Source organism: Mercenaria mercenaria, chromosome 1, assembly GCF_021730395.1.
Source record: "Mercenaria mercenaria strain notata chromosome 1, MADL_Memer_1, whole genome shotgun sequence".
Lineage (NCBI taxonomy): Eukaryota > Metazoa > Mollusca > Bivalvia > Venerida > Veneridae > Mercenaria > Mercenaria mercenaria.
In genome coordinates, this window is record NC_069361.1 from 4,129,565 (window position 1) to 4,145,558 (window position 15,994).

At 33.7% G+C, this 15,994-nt stretch overlaps 1 protein-coding gene across 5 annotated transcripts; it reads left to right on the forward strand.

The window, feature by feature from the left end:
- The first annotated feature begins 482 nt into the window (after positions 1 to 482).
- Positions 483 to 10,022, forward strand: LOC128555581 (protein unc-93 homolog A-like). 5 transcript variants are annotated; one of them, XR_008370189.1, is made up of 6 exons: positions 484 to 1,219; positions 1,905 to 2,045; positions 6,206 to 6,325; positions 7,246 to 7,462; positions 8,187 to 8,490; positions 8,524 to 10,022. XR_008370189.1 is itself a non-coding variant. In XM_053538316.1 (3 exons), exons 1-3 carry the CDS (start codon positions 793 to 795, stop codon positions 8,237 to 8,239), a joined length of 621 nt encoding a protein of 206 aa, XP_053394291.1. In that variant the 5' UTR covers positions 483 to 792; the 3' UTR covers positions 8,240 to 10,022. The 5 variants fall into 5 exon arrangements, 1 of the variants encoding a protein (XP_053394291.1); XR_008370188.1 differs by having other exon boundaries at positions 8,187 to 10,022; XR_008370191.1 differs by lacking the exon at positions 6,206 to 6,325 and having other exon boundaries at positions 483 to 1,219; positions 8,187 to 10,022.
- The last annotated feature ends 5,972 nt before the right edge of the window (positions 10,023 to 15,994 follow it).

Below are 15,994 nucleotides of genomic sequence, written 5' to 3' on the forward strand. Positions count from 1 at the left end.
GCCCCGGGTTGAGCAGAACTCAACATTTACACATGCTAAAAGTACAAAAAGTCATGTCAAGTAATGTTAATGAATTATTTAATTTCTTTATTTTTTTGCTGTGTTTAATCGTTAAAAGGACAAGTACAGGTGCAACCAATTACCGATTTATTACTGCGAAAAAGAAACTTATCATACATTTGGAAAACTGTGAAAAGTAACGCGACAAATTGAAAGAATGGTCTAATACGAAATCGATTCGGAATTGCGAGTAACAAAAGTAAATTTATTTCAACACTGATTAATATTCAAGTACATGCTTTGCATGGTGCAGATTATGCAGCAAAACTGAAAAGGCAGATATGCATTTTGACCTCCCTTGGACGACGGAGAAGATCCCTGCGATATATATGATACGAAACGTGACACAGAATACAACACAATAATATGGTAGTAGGATACTCTGTTATGTACTTGCATAAAGTAACTTTATTATTTATAAGTTAGATATTTACATACTAAGTAAACTACTTCGATTCTATTATACATCTGTACATGTTTACACAGGTCGAAGGTGTAATTTAGAAGTCGTAAAATGCTGGATGATATTAATGAGTTTAAGTATTGATATGTTAACAAACATTTTAAGACAGTAAGCGAACGTCCTTCAAAACAACATATGAAGTGTTCTGTTAAAGCTGTCTTATTTTGCAACTGAAGTAATAGTAACTTAACAAGAAATTGAACATTTAGGTGAAGATAAAAGCAACTGTTTTAACGTTTTTAAGTTCAAGAGCTGAGTGAAGAACAACAATGGGAGCATCTGATTGCAACAAGGAGGATGCATTCGTTTTGCAAGATAAGGAAAGCACAGATTTACTCGATGAAAGTGCAAATGAAATCCACGGCGTTGAATTACCAAAGAAACTTCGCATGTCAAAGAAAATGATTATGAAAAATTTACTGGTTATCAGTATCGCTTTCTTACTTCTCTTTACGGCTTTCATGTCTCTACAAAACCTTCAAAGCAGTTTGAATAAAGAAGAAGGTCTTGGCACTGTAAGCTTGTCCGTGATTTACGTGTTTGGAATTGTGGCGGGACTCTTCTTACCCCCCTTGGTGATCAATACTGTAGGATGTAAGTGGACATTGGCGGCCAGCATGTTCTGTTACGTTGTGTTTATTGCAGCTAATCTATATGCAGTATGGGGAACAATGATACCAGCTTCTATTATCATAGGTTAGTTTGAAAGACATACGAGCCAAATATAAAGAAGCGTTTCCAAAAATGTGTTAGTTATAATTGAAATCAAAGACATCATTCTTGCAGCTAAAAACATCAGAGGAAACTGTACGAGAATTTCTCATTGAGGTTCGAAGCATTATTCAAATAATTCAGATTTACGTAAATGTACATTACCTATTAACGTTAATGTACATTACCTATTAAACATTTCTGAAAGTGCGAACACAAATTGTTGCAAGATATTTTATGATGCATTGACGGTTGTATAAGCTTCAGAGAAATATTAAACAGTTTCATCTATTGCATTATATAAATGTTTACTAAAATCAATAGAAAACAAAATATTTGTAAACATTGATTTAACTGTGTCTTATTTACATAGGATTTTAACAGAGACCCATTTCATGGAAATAAATTGTATACACTACAGTTACCTCGTTTCCTAAAATATTATGATAAACAGACACAAGAGCTGTGGTCTAACTAACAAGGCGGGTATTTCATTGGCAGATTTAATTTTCAGACCATGTCGTCAGTGATGAACAAGTAGTCCTCTATTTCATACAAAACGGTAAGAGTAATGTAAATACTCTGGTATCTGACATATTTTCGAACAAATCGGATACCCTCATAATTCCATACTGTTTCCGATAGTTAACTATAACTGATCTGTTTTAAGGTACCGGAGCTGCAACACTGTGGGCTGCCAAATGTACATACCTCACTAACATTGGTGCCTGGTATGCTGAAATGACCAATGCATCTAGAGACGGAACTATCAGTGTTTTCTTTGGAGTGTTCTTTATGATATTTCAAACGAGTAAGAAATGAAATGTTTTTATTTTTAACTGTACATGGTCATTGCTGACTTTTTATTGCTGTGTCCGTCGTCCTTTCACAATTTGCTTCAAACCAACTACTTTTTCGTGAACCGCTTGATGCAGTTTCACCAAATTTTGGCAGAGGTACCCTGGGATTAGCCTCTCTTAAATTTGTCCAAATAATTCCGATTGGCTGAAGAACTTTTCCACCAGAGCTAAAATAGTAAAATTAAACATAAACTCCAAACTGTCTAAAACCTTAGGACTCAGAGCTTAGATTTTGGTATGTATCACTGTTTAGTGGTCCTCTCCAAAATAAATTCAAATTATGCTCAGGAGTCAAAATTTTCCCCGCCTTGGGGTTCACTTGATTTACATATACATTGTACGTATGGGAAATAAAGTGTAAAACTCTTCTTGTTAAAACCTCAACGCCTTGAGTTTAGATATTTAGCAGGTAGCATTGTTTGTTCAAATCATGCTCCTGAGGTCAAAGTTAGCCCCGCCATGGTGTTCATTTATTTTTAGGGATGGGAACGAATATTCGAATATTCGAATATTCGAAAATCGGTCGAATATTCGAATATGAAAATCAAATTCGAATATTCGTAAATTATTGTATTTTTTTTTTTTTTCAAAATAAGTATCATTGATTTTGGGCAACATGAGCATGTTAATTCTACAGAATAAAACCATGTCATGTTTGTTTATCGCGTATCAAAAGATGTCCAATTAACAAGAAAATATCAATGCATAATTGGCAGGGGCCATCGTTACGGATTAACAGTTTGCAACAGGCATCAATGTGCCAGATGCATGTCAAAAGATGTCCAATTAACAAGAAAATTGCAATGCATAATTACCTGGGGTCATCGCTACGGATTAACAGTTTGTATTAGGCGTAAATGTGATATCTTTTTATCTTTCGTTCATTTTTATTGGCGCCTGTTTTATGTAACAAGTTGTAGAACTTTTTTTTCGAAAACAATACCAAACTTGTAGATATTGTCGATCTTTTCACAATATTTTGTACGACGTTTCAGACCATCCGCAGAATCGGTTTTCATCCGCCATCGGCCGTATTCGAATTAAATTTTGAAGTACTTTATAATAAAATCAAGAAATAACATATGACTGAATCATAAGTTCATGTTGAAGGAGGTTTTAAGTCTGCTGTACTTGCTTTTTACACGACGATTTTTACACGCCGATTGAAAATTTTCAAAATGGCGGCGATAATACAACAGCGCGTCACGTGTTTAAATGGGACGACCTGCTATTTTTTGATAAAATTGCGACGGTCTAAATTATAATCGTTTTGATTTTTTGTATCATTTTGAAGCTAAAACACTGAATTAGTTAAATCTGTTCATGATTATACTGACAGAATCGTGAAATAAAACGCTAGGATCGGCGGGATTTGCTAGGTAGGATTGGGTTACCCGAAAAAACATGTTTTGGCCTTATTACGTACGATGATACACGCTTTAAACAAATGAATACGTTGTGTATATGCCAATCACTTAATAAGAATTTAAAGCTTCCATTAAAACAAACCGAATATTCGAATATATTCGAATATGGCAAACCGAATATTCGAATATTGATTTCAGTATTCGTTCCCATCCCTATTTATTTTACATACACTTACATAGGAAACACTTTAGAAACATTCTTGTCAAAACCCGTAATGCTCGAAGCTTAGATATTTGGTATACATTGCATTGTGTAGTGGTCCTCCACAAAGTTTGTCAAAGTCATGACCATGGAGTCAAAATTGCCCCCACCCTTAGGTTCACTCGTTTACACATACCTACATAGGAAACACGTTTAACCTCAAGCCCTGTAGCGTAGATATTTGACATTTAGCATGTATAGTGGTCCGCTACCCATTTTTTCCAAATCATGCATCTGAGGCAGAAACTGGGCCCTCCCAGGTGTAAGTTTTTATATCAATAAAACTTTGAAATATTCTTGTCTTAATCTGCAACTCCCAGAGCTTAGATATTTGTAATGTAACATTATCCAGTGGTCCTCTAGTATGGAGTTTAGATTGGCATGTAACATTGTTTAGAGGTCCTCTACCACCTTTGATAAAATCATGCACATGAGGTCAAAATTACCCCTGCCCTGAAGTTAACTCATTTTACATTGACTAAAATAAAACTAAATTGAATGATACTCTAGTGTAAAACCGTAATGGCCTGAGCCTAGATATCTAGAAATTCTCTTCAAAATTTGTTGAAATCATAATCTTTGTGTCAAACTTTTGACACACAACTTTTGCATGTTTATCTAAAGATGTTGGCTAATAGTATTTAAACACAGAAGAAATCCTACGGTAAAATCCTACTCCAGTTCGGTTTACTAAGCAGGTCGCTCACAAACACAATCAATGCGTGGTGTTAATAATGTTACTGATTACTACCTCAGATACAGTTTAGTTAGAAATTGTGCGTTTTAATCGACCTGACTGGGCGGGGTGTCGCGACGGTCCATTGCATTAGTGTGCAGGATGTGTAGTACTTAGTATATTCGGCAATAGTAGCCATCTACTACCTTACATTGTAACCAATGTAGCGTTGAATTTTAGTCGTTGATTACCGAAAGATTACGGAATTTAACAATTATATTGCTCTACCTATTTTGCTCGTTTTTTGAGATTACCATTGAAAGGGAATGTTCATGCCCATGAGGTCAAAATTACCCCTGCCCTGAAGTTAACTTGTTTTACATTGATTAAAATAAAACTAACTTGAAGGCTACTCTAGTGTAAAACCATAATGGCCTGAGCCTAGATATCTAGTAATTCTCTTCAAAATTTGTTGAAATCATACTCTTTGTGTCAAACTTTTGACACAACTTTTGCATGTTTATCTAAAGATGTTGGCTAATAGTATTTAAACACATAAAACATCCTACGGTTTAGTCCTACTGTAGTTTGGCTTACTAAGCAGGTTGCTCACAAACAAAATCAATGCATGGTGTTTAAAATGTTACTGATTACTACCTCAAATACAGTTTAGTTAGATATTGTGCATTTTCATCGACCTGACTGGGCGGGGTGTCGCGACGGTCCATTGCATTATTGTGCAGGATATGTAGTATATTCGGCAATAGTAGCCATCTACTACCTTACATTGTAACCAATGTAACGTTGAATTTTAGTCGTTGATCACCGAAAGATTACGGAATTTAACAGTTATATTGCTCTACCTATTTTGCTCGCTTTCTGAGATGACCATTGAAGGGGAATATTCAACATTTGACAATATATTAAAAAAGAATTTAATGAATACTATAAACTGGTGAAAAATTATGAAAATCGGACTAAAATATCTTCAATTAATAAAACGTCTGCCGTTTTGGACACAGTGACGTCATTGTTCTTTCCTAATATGGGCATTGCCAAATATTGTATTTATGGCAAAAATATGTTGAATACAATTAAACATTGAGCTTAAAGTTAGGGTATACACATTTATACACAAACTAAGGTTCATATTATATCATGACCCATAAAATCTGTTTCTCTTAGTTGTTATTCACTGATTTTCCATATATGGTAATACACATATGAGGAAAGAATGATGATGTCACTGTGCCCAAAATGGCTGCCGTTTAAATACACGGATGGTATTCAAAATAGCTATACCTTTTTTGTTTTCGGTCCGATTTTGATACTTTTTTTCGTCAGTGTTAATGTTTCACCTAGTTCTTTCGACAAATGTTGCATATTCCCCTTTAATTGCATAAGTCAGAGATTTAACTCCGCGCATACTGTTTCATCTTTGAATGCGTAAAATTATCCAAGTTCACCTTTCATATATCGTATGTTAAAACCACTTGTTGAACATTTGAGCCAAGTGGGCGATATAGGGCCATCATGGCCGCATTTTATCAAGAAACTGGGATCTCAATGAGCAACAATCGTGGATTCAGGCAAGGCGATATCAAATAGAAAAGCAGTACATGGACTGGGATTTTAGGATTTGATTCAAATGGCTACATAAATATATGGAAGCAAATAAACTTTCTGTTGGAATGTCTTTCGTTCAGTGATTGTGTTTCTTTTAATATCAAATTTTACAAGAAGTTATGATAAGAATAATGATTTTTGAATAGTAAGGATCATGATTTATTTTGAATTTTACCAAAGGTCAGGTCTTGGGAAACCTAATTTCATCAACAGTATTCAGTCAAAAGATTCAGTGGTGCCGCGTACTGCCCGTCTGACTATCAAAACAACACTAATCTAGACAGACCCGATATGACGATGGTTTGAGAATTGAACATTACATTATTCATTTGTTGTAATGATAATGGTGCTTTGTAAGACAATTTGATTATTTACTTAAAGACCCACCGCAAACTAGTTTACTTTTCCCTCACATGAATTTCTTGGATAGTATTCTGAAAGTATTGGTATAAAACAGCTATACTATAAGGTGACCGTTGACGATTTAAAGATGTTAAGCAGAATTTGGTCAACCAATGGATTTGTTCAAGACTAACAACTGATCATTTACACTTACTTTTGTTCACTTAGGTCTTAATACACGTTAAATTGTCACTGGAAGTATTTTTAAAATCTGTTTTTCCTATCCTGGTTTCCCAACCAAGATAGCGTTATTTTAGCATATGTATAAATTTAATAAGCATATTTCGCCTAATGAATAATAAGAATGTATGCACTATTATATTAAATTTATCTAAGATTTGCATTGAAAAGGATGCATTTTTGCCAAAAGTTATTAGAAATGCAAGTTTATATTATTATTATTACCTTCCTTTGCCTATCTCGGTGTACAGCCAAGATAGATTGAAAATAGATTAATTCTAAAGCTACATGCTATTTTAAGCTTGTGTTTTGTTTCAGGTAGTTGAAATATCCCGATATGTATCAAATGCAAATGTAAAACTAGAAATATATTGAAATCGAAAGAAACAGTCCACTTGAAATACTTTTGTATTAAAGGGAGGTTATTGCAAAATTTAATAATATATGATAAAATATATATTACGAGCAGGGGTCTTTCTCTATGTAATGTGTCTTTTTTCCTTAAATAAATATCTAACGCAACATGTGAAAACTGAAAAATATCATAAAATGTTGTTGAAATTAGATGTACCACATTTAAATACAACATATGTGTTCATACAGTATAGTTTTCACTGCACATTTCTTTCCTTTTTCAGATTTATCCTGTTTGCGGTATATATCTTGGCTGTGCGTGTTTAGCCATTGTAACAATTGCCATTTTCCTAGATAAGATAGATCATGAGACAGACGGTAGTCAAATGAGCACCAAACAGTTTCTAGGGGCAATAGATCGACATTTTTACAATTCCAAGTATCAAAATCTATTAATAACACTGACCATGTACAGCGGAATTGAATTAGCTTTCATTGCAGGTGACTTTTGTTTTGCAAAGTAGTTGAATTTGATATATTTTGGTTATTATAAATATTCACCTGTAAATACAGGTAAATATATATAAAATTCACTTGAATAAAATCTAAAATTAAGGATCATTTGGAAACGCAGAAAGGAACCAAGCAAACAGTAGCAGACTCGGTCCGACTGTCTCTGTTCATATGAGCGGTACTTAAATGTGCAGTACCATCAAGCTCCCTAGCACTGTGTCAGATGGAGCTGTTTTATTCAGAAACATTTAATCAAAATTCACTGAACTTAAAATTACCTCATTATATTCAAAGAAGTACGTTTGTTTGTATTTTTCCAGCGTTCGTACTTAATGGAGGGACATTGATAAATTTGTTGGTGTGGAAGCCGAACCCTGATTATCCCATTCTGTTCTATTTGTTTGCAATATTCTGGGGTATATGAGATGCAGTCATACAGACGCTTGTAAATGGTAAAACTGAACATGTAGCTTCACCACTGAATTCTTTTTTTTTTTTTTCGACAAAGCGACGTTAAAAACCCAACTTTTCTTTTGGATAATTTAAAAATCAGTTTTTAAATCTTAAACAGGATTATCCAACAGAAGAGGTACGACAAAGTATTGTCATTTTGTGGTGTCTAATTTTCTGTTTAACTCTTAGTTTAACTTAGAGTTTGTTTTTTTTCTGTTGTCTACTTGCAACTGCAAGTTGTTCTAATTTTACCTTTCAGCCTTGTATGGTTATTTATTTACACACAAGCCCGAGTCAGCTTTTGCCAGCTAAAGACTGTGTGAGTCAGCGGGATTTACTATAGCTTTTGGTTACAGCAGTTATATATGTACAGACTTCAAGATCTACGTGTGTCTGTTTTATGCTACTGTTGGAACTTTGTTGTATTGTGTGGTAGAGGCGATGCAAAGGAAGCAAAACAAAAAACAAAGTGAATATCTGACTCAGTGATCAGTATAGATTTTGAAGACTTGTATCCAATTGATGGCAAACTTAAAACAAAATGTTTAAGGAAATAAGTATAAGTTTTTTTCTGTTGTAAAAAGTGCAACATTCAGTTTTTTTTCTGTTGTAAAAAGTGCAACATTCAGTTTCACACAAATCATTTAAAAAGTTCGTCATAAAATATTTTGACAATGACAATATGTTATACATTTAATACGCAAAAACGCTATTTTCACCTACCCATTTTTAAAGATGGTTAACCAGATTCTGATCAAGTAATGGATTTGGTCGAAAGTTTAACAAACGATCATTTACACTTATGTGTGCTTGCCGACAGCTTAATACATGTTACAATTTCACAAAATTTATTTTTCCAATCCTTGTAGCCAAACCAAGGTAGATTATTTTATTCTTATTTTGTTGGGTTTAACGTCGCACCGACACAGTTATATAACAACCTTCCGTTGTTATTTATTTATGTGTGTTTTTATTATACAATAAGACCTGAAATTCTATTATTATAAACTTTTTAACACCTCAAGAAAGCTAGATCCTAATATCTGAACTTGAAAGAACTGATAGACATTCCGATAGACATTTGGATAGACATTTGATAGAACTGAAAGACTTTGTCAATCTTCTTGAAATCAAGTTCCATTTGAAAAACAGTTCAGTTCAATAGTCACATTATCATTATGTGACAATTTAGTCACTGTTAGTTTGATGTTAGACTGATATATGCATGATTTCTTCAGATTTTCTCAAGAATTTTTTGAGATTTAACGCGGAATCTTTCACTTCCGGTTGTCTGTAATGCTAAGTTTTCCAGCAATTTTTACAGTATTCTACAGTAAATCTGAAGTAAACAAGATTTTTAAGTAAGGTTTTTACCATCATTTTGTCAATTTAACTTTTACTGTAACATATACTTTAGGCTGTTTTCAGATCGATTCTTCTCAAAAGTTGAGTAAGCGCCATATTTTGAAATGTCTTTCGCTCACTTCATTCGTGAAAGACATATGTCTTTCGCCCTCTACCTGATAAAATAAGCAGTTCTACCAACCTTAACTTGTATGGATTAATTCCTTATATTCCAAAGCATCCATTTGTTTCATGATAGATAACTTCCAACTATTTACATTTATGTATTTTATCACTAAAGATATTTCAACTGGATGATGTCTTTCAAGATGGCGGCATTCTAACAGATTTGCCAGAGATGCTGGCTGTAACGGCTCATTTCATTGGTCGACATGTTTAGACCGCGTTATTTCATTGGTGTTATACTTTTCTTGCCAGACTTTTTCTCTATAAATATAAGTGAGTCACTCGAAAAACCTTAACCTTCACGCCTACGTAAAAAGTATATTGAAACTAGACTACTCTTTGTAAACTGCTACGCGACTAGTAAAACTTAGTCGTGCCATAATATCATGGTTCAAAAGAATCAAAAGTTGTTTCAATAGTAATATACATCTGATTACTATAGATATTTTGAGCTGTTTTAGAATCTACATCAGAATTATGAATTTGTGATGTATTGTTAAGGACTACTGAATCAGTTATAAAGTTATTAATAACTTCTAGAAATCTATATCGCTCATTACAACCATGAACGTAAAACTGTGTTGACTTTAATTTCTTCCGCCTGCCATTACTGACTTAGTACCTACGGGTGTTATAGGTCATATAGCGACTTACCTTACGGGTGTTATAGGTCATATGGCGACTTACCAGCTTTGATGCTGGAGGAAGACCCCAGGTGCCCCGCCGTGCATTATTTCAACACGAGCAGGCACCTTGGTAGAACCACCGACCTTCCACCTGGATATGAGGCTCGATAAGGGGCAAGTGATTTGAAGTCACGGACCTTAAACACTCGGCCACGGAGGCCCCGTGGATTATTTTAGCAAGTGTATAGATTTAATAAACATACTTTGTTGAAGAAATCATATGAATATGAGAACTATTGTATTGTAATTGTCAAGTGCTTACGTTTACAAATAAATATGTATTCAGCCGAAATTCAATAGAAATGCAAGTTTGTAAAATTCTTATTACCTCGATTTATCTACCTTGGTAACGCAACCAGGATAGATTGTAGATACATGAATTCCGAAGCTACACACTGTTTTAAAATTTGTCTGTTGGTTTATATTATTGATATCTATCAAATGCAAGTATAAATTTAGAAATTATATTGAAATCAAAAGCAATACTCCACATTTTGAAACATTCATATCAAAGGGGAATAATTACAAAATTTCTTAAACAGACTTCTAACTCTATGAAAGGTGTCTTTTTGTTCCGTAAATAAATTTGTCACAGAATATTCAAAAACTGAAAAATGTCATTAAATGTTATTAAAATGTGCCTGACACTTTAAAGACAGAAGTTACAATGAATTAATTTGTTCACTTTGCAGACACATGTTGCTTTGCCATTTTGAACGACAGTTTTTCTGTTGTTACCATTGTATGTTATATCATTTCGCAGAATATTTCTCCGGCCAATAATCGATAGCGGTCAGATTTTCTATATAAAAATAAAAAGGGCATGTACATATTTTACTGAACAAAATACTAAAAAGAAGGATCCATTCTCAACATCTGATTCATCAGATGCTATTTTTGAAATTAAATTTCATCTTTAATTTCGACTGATCTACGCCTCTATTTATGATGCTATCACATGTATTTCATTTTTGTAAAATTAAAAGTTGATGAACCCACATACGGTTTATTTTCACTAATTTTGAAGAATAGTTAACTTCAGCGCAAAGCTGTTTTAACGTCATATGCAGAAGATATATAATGACACCTGATCATGCAGCATCGTGATCAAAATGTTACAGAAATGTTATTAATCATTTTAGTTAATTTGTAGTTGAATGTTTTACTCGACCAAGTTTTAATGTAATTTTACTTCGGAAACAATTCTGTAACACGTGCTTTAACACGTACTTTACAACGGAAGAGGTTGCTCAAATAAATATTGCATTTAATGATACTTCCGATGCTAAAAAGAATGTGGTGCTCTCTTTCTTCTTTTGGTGTTGCTTTCACCTTCTGTCATTTATATTAATATAACAGTGTCAGTTATGTCAATCAAACATTGAAAAAGATAAGACAAAATTAAGAACGAAAGGAAAATATTTGCAAGAAGATTTCTTTTATATATTTTATCAAAAGGTTTTATTAATAAATTCAATGTCCGCCTTGGTGATTTTAAATGGAAAAATTATGTCCAGATGAATTTGACATAAAAAGTGTTTCTGTAATGTTACTAGAATATCTGTATTAAAAAAAGGTTTATACGTCTAGCAACATGTTTACATATTCAGAAAGAAAAGCTAATATAAAGCCAAAGCTAGTTTTCAGAAACAATAACATTTTACTTTTTATTTTAATTGTAATATATAATTGCTTTCCCTCAATTAAATAAAAGTTGTCTTTTTCGTTTCCAACTTTATTCGTTCCTTTATCTGAATTAATAACTTTTCAGTAATAAATCCACAAATATTTGAATCTGATCCGTTTAAATTAGATCTAGGAATATTACGTTATTCTTAAAAACAAATTACCTCGTAAACGAGTCAAATTTTCATTCTTATTTTTGCATGAACTGTTTTTATTGCTAGTTAATGCATTTTAAATTGAATCCGGGATGTTTACTTAGTTCTAATAAAGAATAAAGAAGTGTTGAAATTTGACACTTTAAAAACGTTCAATAACAATACTAACTGTATAAGAGAACTATAACTGTTTTGTTTTGCACAATTATTGCTAGGAAGGTGGTGTTCCATGTTATGCCACACTGACACAGTTGCACGAAGTGTATTCAGCAACGGTAGCCTAAAGCTTCCTTCACACTTCAGTTCAATCAAAATGATATCTCAGTGTAAGTTGTCTCTTTGTAAGTATGAATTGTAAGGTCTAACGCCGTTCCTTAACACTTCTTCTGTTATATATGTGTACACGTCCACTGTCATTTGATGAACTATCTCATTTTATAGAAGTTATTTTTAAGCGAATATTTCTTACAGGTGATTATTCCAGTGCGTGGGGTTCAGAATAATTATACCGATTTTTACAGTGAGTAAGGTGGAAGACACTAAGAACTACAGACTGAGGCACAACTAATTATTACAGAAGTTTATTCACAGGTTTTACTCAGTCGTCTAGCAGAATGGTCAATAAAACACAAAGAAAAGATAATTTAGATAACAAATACTGCTTTCACTCTATTATTGCTGAAACGTTTTCAAATAATATGAAGTTATATGTTGCTTTTATAGATTTTGAAAAGTGCTTTGACAAATAAGAACACTCCTTTATGGTCCATAAGCTGATCCAAGAAAACGTGAGGTCAAAGTTGTAAAGTTTGTAAAGGCCATCCAAACAGGTACAGCTCTGTTAAAGTTGCAGTAAGGTATAATAATCAATTTTCACCCAGTTTCGACTAAACCGTTGGTGCAAACTAGGGATATATGTTCTGTCCACTGCGACCTTGACATTTGATAGAGTGACCCCAAAATCAAAAGATATCATCTACATTGCATGTCCCATCATCCTTTGAAGTTTCAATATTCTGGGTCAAGTGGTTCTTAAGTTACTGACCGGAAATGGTTTAACATGTCCAGGACCCTGTGACCTTGACCTTTAATAGAGTGCCCCAGAATCAATAGGGGCCACCTACTCTGCATGTCCAATCATCCTATGAAGTTTCAACATTCTGGGTCAAGTGGTTCTCAAGTTATTGACCGGAAATAGTTTTCCATGTTAAGGCGCCTTTGATATTGACCTTTAATAGAGTGACCCCAAAATCAATACGGGTCATCTACTCTGCATGTCAAATCATCCTATTAAGTTTCAACATTCTGGGTCAAGTGGCTCTCAAGTTATTGATCGGAAATGGTTTTGTATGTCCAGACCTCTGTGACCTTGACCCTTAATAGAGTGACCCCAAAATCAATAGAGGTCTTCTACTCTGCATGATCAATCATTCTATGAAGCTTCAATATTCTGGATAAGTTGGTTCTTAAGTTATTGATCGGAAATGGTTTTCCATGTCCAGGCCCCTGTGACCTTGACCTTATATCGAGTGACCCAAGTTTGAAGGTTCTGGGTCAGGTGGTTTTCAAGTTATTGATCGGAAATAAAGTGTGACGGACGGACGGAAGGACGGACGGACAGGGAAAAACAATATGTCTCCCCCAGTGGGGAGGGGGAGACATAATGATAAGACTGACTTTAGGTCATGACAATAAACTTGTTGGCTATGAAGAATTTCAAAATATAACTATAGGGATGGATATGAATTAATTGCAGTTTGGATAAGGATTTTTATCTTCCACAGTACAGAAAAGAACTCAGTCTAAGGCATTTATAACAAATTGACATTCATTATTTATCATAATACTAAGATAATGGCAGTAATGGCTGATACAAAGATACAACAAACAGAATGTACTAGAATAAAAAAAAAACTGTGACAATGATTACGATAGTGAATCACTCTAAATAACAAAGAAACACAGATAAACAGATATCATATAATGGTCCTTTTTTTCAACACAGTGTTCTAATGTACTGTACTTTTTTTATGGCAGTTTTTAACCATGAAACCAATGGTAGGATTAACACAGCTTGCCTGACTTTTAATAATGTAAGATCACTGATCTTATAGTGTTGCAACGTGGGACGGGGTTTTGAGATGTGTTGCCAGGGGGGTCATGCTTCTGTTGATGGAAGGGCATAGCAAAAACAATGATGACATTATAATACATGTATTGATTCAAGCGCCACAGCATAGGCTAATTTAACTTCAAGTTTTGAATACTAACTATTACAGTTTACGTACATGGATTGGTCGAGTCTGCAGCTGTCGGATAGTGTTATAGGAACATATAAGCCGTACTTTTCTAATGTTAAGAATGTTTTCATACTCTGTGAGCTTGAAGAACATTGGTTTCTAAGACAAACAATAGAAGAAAAAACACAGGTCACCGAACTCGTTTTATTTTTATAGGGCATTTTCTTTGCCCACCGTTTAAGCATTTCTAAAATTTTGTAAAATTGGAAAAATGGTGGTACTTTATAAAAACGTATAATATCTCACTTAATGTTATAGGGATTTCATGTCTTAAAGGCTAATATGAATACAAGTTGTTGTCAGTATTATATAAGCATAAATGTCACTAACAAATTTCTTTCATTTTTACAGGTTGACATAATTACCCCACCCACTTTATTATCAATAGAAAAATGTATTTAGATCTAGAAAAAAAAATTCTGACGGTAAGATATTCAAAATATTTTGCAGCTTTAATGACACACAAAAATGCTTTAAAACGGATAGAAAAAAAGGTTGGGGTCACCGCGCATCTAAAAGATTTATTAAGAAAAAACTGTTAAAAACTGGTGAATTTTGGGGTTTTTTTTGTTCTTTTTGTTTTAATCTTTATTTTCTAGAAAAAATAAAGCGCTATCTTGAAAACTTTTATTTCAAAATATAGCTTATTGTTATATATATCAGTCAGGAAAATAATATGAACTAAGGCAAAGCCTCAAAGCGAGCTCAAAGAAATCGGATTTATCTAAAAATATTATACATCATTTATTTGTCACAAAGAAACTATTCACTAGTCACAAGAATTCAGTAGAACCTGTTCACTATAATGAAGAAGTCTACATTTAGTGTCACCATGCCTATAACAGTGAATATCATACGTTGCAAAATTTATGGGAAGCCGGTGTCACGGTGACGTCATTACCGCGTTCCCGTTTCTTTCTGCTTATTAATGACATTTTTTCCATTTTCTGGCCGATGCTTGATCTTTTAAATGCAAATAATATTTTTTTCAAACAACTGGAAATCATTCTTTCATTATTGTTGAGTGATGAATAATTTTTAGCAATTGAATCAAGTTCTGTATTCACTCCGGAAAGAAGTACTTCCTGTGAGCACCAATCCGCTAGGGTGCGCTTTTTTAAAACTTCCGACGAAACTTTTCAAATCCATCACCAAGTGTGAAAGTATACTTGCGTTACCGTAAAGCTCGATTCTCGAGCAGGCCCTTCGGGCCTGCTCTTCGAGCTCGCTATCAAAACCAAACCTGATCTACTTTAATAGATATTTGACATTACCTACCCCTACCCCATTGTAAATCTTGCGTCAATTTTAGGCAAATGCCAGTCAAAAATAAGGGTGAATTTTTTTTTTCGCAAAAATGTAGAATATTTTTGGTTAAATGGTACATTATTAGTCATATCTTGATTATTTAGCGTTAATATTTGGCAAAACTTTTGTTAGAAGGCAATATTCGAAGAAACATTTTTCAAAATGGCGGATTTCCTGAAAAAAAAACGCTCGTACATCCTTAACCATAATTAAGTCTGGATGTTTTTCGACCCGGTTTGAGTTTGTAGCATGGATATAAAAAATATCCTCTATATCAACCTGTAGGTACGGGCCTCGGATATTGAGGAGAGGTCATAGATGGTGACATGTTAGTGTTCGAACTACTTTTATCATAACTGGAAGTTTAGCGACCAGCTGGTTCACGACCCTTGCACTGGAACA